At 52.1% G+C, this 6000-nt stretch overlaps 1 protein-coding gene across 1 annotated transcript; it reads right to left on the bottom strand.

Moving 5' to 3' along the window:
• Positions 1 to 1694: 1694 nt before the first annotated feature.
• BRD3OS (BRD3 opposite strand) lies at positions 1695 to 2149 on the bottom strand. Its single transcript, XM_083375259.1, has one exon. The coding sequence runs from the start codon at positions 2022 to 2024 to the stop codon at positions 1767 to 1769; it is 258 nt and encodes an 85-aa protein (XP_083231385.1). The 5' UTR covers positions 2025 to 2149; the 3' UTR covers positions 1695 to 1766.
• Between the last annotated feature and the right edge of the window lie 3851 nt (positions 2150 to 6000).

Raw genomic sequence — 6000 nt, 5'->3', positions numbered from 1 at the left:
GATGCCACTTCTGTACTTGACACCGCAACAGGCCTGGGAGCAGAAGTGCGTGCAGTTATTCTTTATTGAGTGATGCAGCTTGAAAGTCATGTCTCTGGCAGCAAAGTCCAGTTGAAAAGTGCTGAACATTGTCCGCTGTACCTTTAAAACTGGGTCCTCCTCACTGGCATCACATTTGGGACCTCGCAGAGACTAACCGCTGTTTACCAAATACGCACAAAGAGCAGCTTCTGAGGCTGGCCGGAGAAGGCCGGCTGCCCCGATTTGCAAGGGCTGCTTCCCAGAACTGGAGGGATTCCAACTTGGTTCTCCCATCAGATGCTTCGCTGTACAGTTAGACGCAGAGCAGAGCAGGCTGGTTTTTGAGAATCATCACTGTGTCTGCGCCAGTACCAAGGAAACGCGTCTGGAAAACCCAGAACGTGGAAATGGTCCTCAGATGGGGCTCCTGGACAGCCCTGTCGACCACGTCGCCTGGAACAGAGTTTGGCCACCTGCCTTCATTATTGGGACCAAAGGCTCTCGGTTAAGCATCTGCTTTTCTGTGCAAGTCTGCTTTCCCCCAGCCGATCGGTACAAACACGGCCTCTTAAGCCCAGCTGGCTTCCTTGCCACGTGCCTGCAGTCCTGAGCTAGGCGAAAGTCTGCTTGAGATTTGGACCAGCAGCCCAGGGCTCGCACAGCGGTGCAGGCTGTGGCCAAAGCCAAGAATGTGGAGAAGTTGCTAATGAAACCTGTGGAGGAATCCCGGCAGGCCTTGGGCTGAACAGGCCCCAAGGCTTCAGGCCAGATTTCAGCAAGCGAGTTCTGCCCATACGCTCCCAATTGTCCACCCACAGCAAAGAAGCTGGCCTGGCCTACAAGGAACATGGGGGGGCACAGCACCCCCACCAGCAGCCACGAGGGAGGCCCAGAGTGAGCACTGCTGCATTTCACCCTCTCTGCTGGACCCCAGAAGGAAGCTGGGCAGGCAGCTCTGGAATAGCTCCATCCTGCCCAGCAGGATGCCCAGTAGGGGAAGCCACAGAAGAGCCCCAAAGGTGCACAAAATCTGCATGTTCCCCAAGAAGCAACATCGCCCAGCTTGCTCTGGGTTCGAAACAAAACTTCAGGGCACGGCTTTGGGGTCCAGGATTGGGTCCAGATTTGACTGGTGGTCCAAGAGGAAACTCCTGTGTGGAGTTCAGCCTTCCCCAACCCAGAGTTTGCAGGAAAGGGGCTAAACTTCCATCTCTGCTTCACCCAAACTGTGGGGACTACAGCTCCAGTCAGCCTCGGCCAGCACATTGGGGATGCGGGGAAGGGCCTAGCCCAGGGGTAGCAACCTCGGCTCTTTTATGACTCGTGGACTTCAACTCCCAGAATTCCTGAGCGGGCATAGCATAGAGGTTGCCTACCCCTGGCCTAGAGAGAATGCCTGTGCCCGGGCCTCCTTCCCTACCCCTCCCAATTTGCTGGGAAGGTCCGGAAGGGGCGGGGGGGGGCTGGGAATCCCTTCAGGGGGCTCTTGGCTTGTAAAGTTGGGGAGGCACCTGGGCTCCTGTTCCTCGGGGCTCCTTCCCTCCAGCAGCTGCTCTGCCCTTGGCTCCCTCGGCAGGTCAGGAGCCGCTTTGCCGCCACGAGCTGTCCGCGGGTGGAGCGGCCCGCCGCTTGAAGCGGGGGCCAAAGGCTCGCCGAGGCGCCGAGATGACTCCGGCTCCAGGAGCGGCGCCTTCCTCTCCTCTGCCGCGGCCGGAGCGCGAAGGCAGCGCCGCAGAGCGGCGGGGTCACATCAGGGCGCAGAAGCGGGACTGGCCCGCGTCGCGGAGGCCCTCCGGCTTGCTCCCGTCCCGCACCAGGACGGCCTGGTTGCCGAACTGCGAGTACCAGGCGCTGCGGCTGCGGCTCAGGTAGGTGGCGGGCGGCGGGCGGGCCTCCAGCTGCTGCTGCTGCCGCTGCCAGATGAGCAGCGAGGCGTCCCGGTAGCGCAGGCGGGCGAAAGCCTCGGACAGCGCCTTCTCGGCCAGCGCCGGTCTCGCCGACATCGCCCCGGACGGGCAGGCGCGGGGGGCGCCTGGAAGGCAGCGGGAAGCGGGGGCGGAGCGTCCCGGAGCGCCTCGCACGGCCGGCCGGCCCGGGACGCTGGCGGAGCAGCCCCGTCGCCAAAGCCGCGGCCCGACGGCCCGCCTCCCCCGCCCCCCCCGTCCTCCTCCGGCGTCGGCGCGTCTCCTCGCTACGCGGGGGCGGGGAGGGCCGGGGGCGCGTCAGTGGGCGGAGCTCCGGCCGTTGCCGCCCCCGCCAGGCCCCTGGAAGCGCGCGGGAGGGGAAGGAGCCCGGCTTTCCTTTAATCCAGGGGTCTTCAAACCTGGCCCTTTTATGACGTGTGGACTTCAACTCCCAGAATTCCTCAGCCAGCATGGGAGTTGAAGTCCACAAGTCATAAAAGGGCCAGGTTTGAAGACCCCTGCTTTAATCAGTCAGAACAGAGCAGGAAGGGGCCTTGGAGGTCTTCTAGTCCCCCCCCCCTCAAGCAGGAGAACCTGTGCCATCTCTCAGACAAGCGTCTGTCCAGCGTCTTCTTAAAAGCCTCCAGGGATGGAGCGCCCAGGATTTTTGGAGGCCAGCTGTTCCTCTGTCAGGAAGTTTCTCCTTAATTCCAGGTCGCTTCTCTCTTTGGTCAGTTTCCAGCCCTTGTTTCTTGCCCTGCCCTCTGGTGTTTTGGAGAATAACATGACCCCCTCTTTTTTGTGGCAACGTCGCAAATACTGGAATACTGTTATCATGTCCTCCCTATGTCTTCTTTTCTCTAGACTGGCCAAACCCAAATCCTGCAGCCTTTCTTCATATGTTTTAGTCCACAGGCCTTCAATCACCTTAGTTGCTCTTTTCGGCACGTTTTCCAAAGTCTCAACATCTTGTTTTGTAACATGGTGACCAAAACTGGATACAGTATTCCAGATGTGGCCTTATAAAGATGTGGCCTTATATACTGCTTTATAAAGCAGTACTAATACTTCACGTCATTTTGATTCTATGCCTCTATTCATACATCCAAATATAGTATTAGCTTTTTTGGCTGCTGCTGCACACTGCTGGCTCGTGTTTAAGTGATTGTCCACTAGGACTCCAAGGTCCCTCTCGCAGTTATTGTTTTTGAGCCAGGTTTTCCTGCCCAGGTGTAAAATCTTCTTTTTCTCCACATTAAATATCGTTTTGTTGGATAAGTCCCATTGTTCAAGTCTGTCGAGATCTTTTTGGATCCTGAGCTTGTCTTCTGGGGTGTTGGCTGTTCCTGCCAGCTTAGTGTCATCTGCAAATTTGGTGAGTTCCCCTTCTATTCCCTCATCTAAGTCATTTATGAAGATACTGACCAGTACTGGGCCTAAGACAGAACCTCGTTGTACCCCACTCTATGTAGATGTAGTACCATTAAGTACTACTCGTTGAGTACGGTTTGTCAGTTACAAATCAATCTGGTGGTAATGCTATCTATCCCACATTTTTCTAGCTTACCAGGAAGTAGGTTGTGGTCTACTTTGTCAAATGCCTTGCTGAATTGCTTGAGCTCAGTTGCGTGGCATTCAAACAATAATGTTGTTGTAGTAAAGCAATAGGGACGCGGTGGCTCAGTGGGTTAGGACACTGAGCTTGTCGATCAGATGGTCGGCAGTTTGGCGGGTGGAATCCCGAGTCCCGCGTAGCAGAGTGAGCGCCTGTTACTCGTCCCAGCTTCTGCCAACCTAGCAGTTCGAAAGCACGTAAAAATGCAAGTAGAAAAATAGGGACCGCTCCGGTGGGAAGGTAACAGCGTTCCGTGCGCCTTTGGCGTCTAGTCATGCCGGCCACAGGACCACGGAGACGTCCTCGGACAAGCGCCGGCTCTTCGGCTTGGAAACGGAGATGATCACCGGCCCCTAGAGTTGGAAACGACTAGCATGCATGTGCGAGGGAACCTTTACCTTTACCTAGTAAAGCAATAATCTGGAAATGGAAAAAAGCAGATAACAGCCACATAAAACACCACGATTATATATATTTGAAAATTAACGTAGCTCATGTTGTTAACCACATATTAACCCTTGGTGAGGTGGGCTCCTATTGTCTGCTTCTTCTGCTGTGTGAACAAACTGCCAGTTCAGAGGCCAAGAGTGACCGTTTCCTCGCACCCGCCTTCTACCTGGGACGGAACAGTTCCCAAGAATAGATTTTTGCAGGAACCCGAGCACGGAAGAGCCAGAATTCTTCATAAACAGATACACTGTACATTTTGAGAATATGATTTAACAGCATATACTACTAACCTCTTTAAATCATAACTTTCTTACTAAAACCATATTGAGAATGTTAAGAATATTCAAGCGGTGTAGAATAGAGAGAGGATCAAATGGTACACATTAAGATACCTTCAGATTTCTTGATCTCTAGCATAGAAAGGTCGATAACCCACCCCTTTTAAAAACAGCCTGAAAATGCATTTTTTCCACGAATTAGTTTCATCTTACGTTTTACTTACTTATTTTATGTATCACCACAGCATACTGTCCTTGGTGATTTATAACAATAAGACAATATAACAGTAAAGTGTTACGGTAAATTAAAGTTAAATTAAGTCAAGAAACAGGCTGAAAATATGACGCTTCCTCTATAAGCCCTCCAGAATAACTCGGTCTTAACTGATTTCAGAAGGCTGCCTCGGGGGAATCAGTCCCACCTTTGGGGAGGCATTCCAGAAGAGAAACACCTTTGACCCCCTTCATTTTCCCCAGACAGGCCCTGACCAACTCTTTCTCCTGGCTGGGGGAGGCAGAGCTGAAAGTGTCAAGATGCCATTTCAGGCTTTATAAGTTAAAACCAGGAAATTGAACCGTGGCCATCGCAAGGCCAGGTGCTCAGAGTCACCTCCATCAACTGGGGCTGAGTGCTGGTGCAGGGTTGAGTATCATCTGCAGACTGATGGTTCTTCCTCGGTCTGCATAATTTTCAACAGATGGACCCACAATTTGCTGACCAACCACACCCAGTATATCCTCTGTGGAACTACATCTACTTGGAGGGAAGCAGGCAGTGGAGCACCCCAAGGTTCTGACTTAGGCCCATGACACCTCAACATTTTCATTAATGATTTGGACGAGGGAATAGATGGGGAACTCATCAAATTTGCAATGACACCAGACTGGGGAGAATAGACAGACAGGTAGTCCTGAACTTACAACAGTTCGTTTAGTGACCATTCAAAGTTACAAAGGCATTGAAAAAAGTGATTTATGACTGTTGCAGCATCCCCATGGTCACATGATCAAAATTCAGACACTGGGCAATTGACACACATGATGATTGCAGTGCCCTGGGGGTTTTCTGACCTGACAAGCAAAATCAATGGGAAAGTTGGATTCACTTAACTACTGTGTTAATAACAATTGCACTGAGTCACTTAACTAATGTGCCAAGAAAAGGTAAATGGGGCAAAATTCCCTTTCCAACTGTTTTGTTTAGCAGTATAAATTTTGGGCTTAACTGTGATCATAAGTCAAGGGCTACCTTCAGATCCAGGAAGATCCTGACAGAGTTGAGCATTGGGGCCTGTCCAGCAAGATGTGGTACAGTTGTGTCATGCAAGACCGGTTAGACAATAGTGCCTGTGAGAGGGTGTAGGTGTCCTGATGGGCCACCATTTAAGTATGTGGCTACCAAGAAAGCCAATGCAGTCCTGGGGTGCATCCACAGAGGGATAGCATCAAGTTCACGAGAAGTGGTAATACAGCTCTATAGTGAGGCCACACTTGGAATACAGCGTCCAGTTCTGGTCAACACAATACAAAATAAATAAATAAATGCTGAGGTCCTAGAAAAGAGCAGGAAGAGCAGAGAAAGATGATTAGGAGTCTGAAGGCTAAAACATACGAAGAACAGTTGAGGGAGCTGGGTACGTCTATCCTATGTAAGAGAAGGATGAGGGGGGACATGATAGCTGTCTGCCAATACTTGAGGGGCTGTCATAAAGAAGAGGAGATTGGCTTGTTC

The sequence above is a fragment of the Vipera ursinii genome, assembly GCF_947247035.1.
Source record: "Vipera ursinii genome assembly, chromosome: 16".
In the NCBI taxonomy this organism is placed as follows: domain Eukaryota; kingdom Metazoa; phylum Chordata; class Lepidosauria; order Squamata; family Viperidae; genus Vipera; species Vipera ursinii.
Note: the sequence above shows the minus strand (reverse complement) of the source record. Positions and strands in the feature narration are given on the sequence as shown.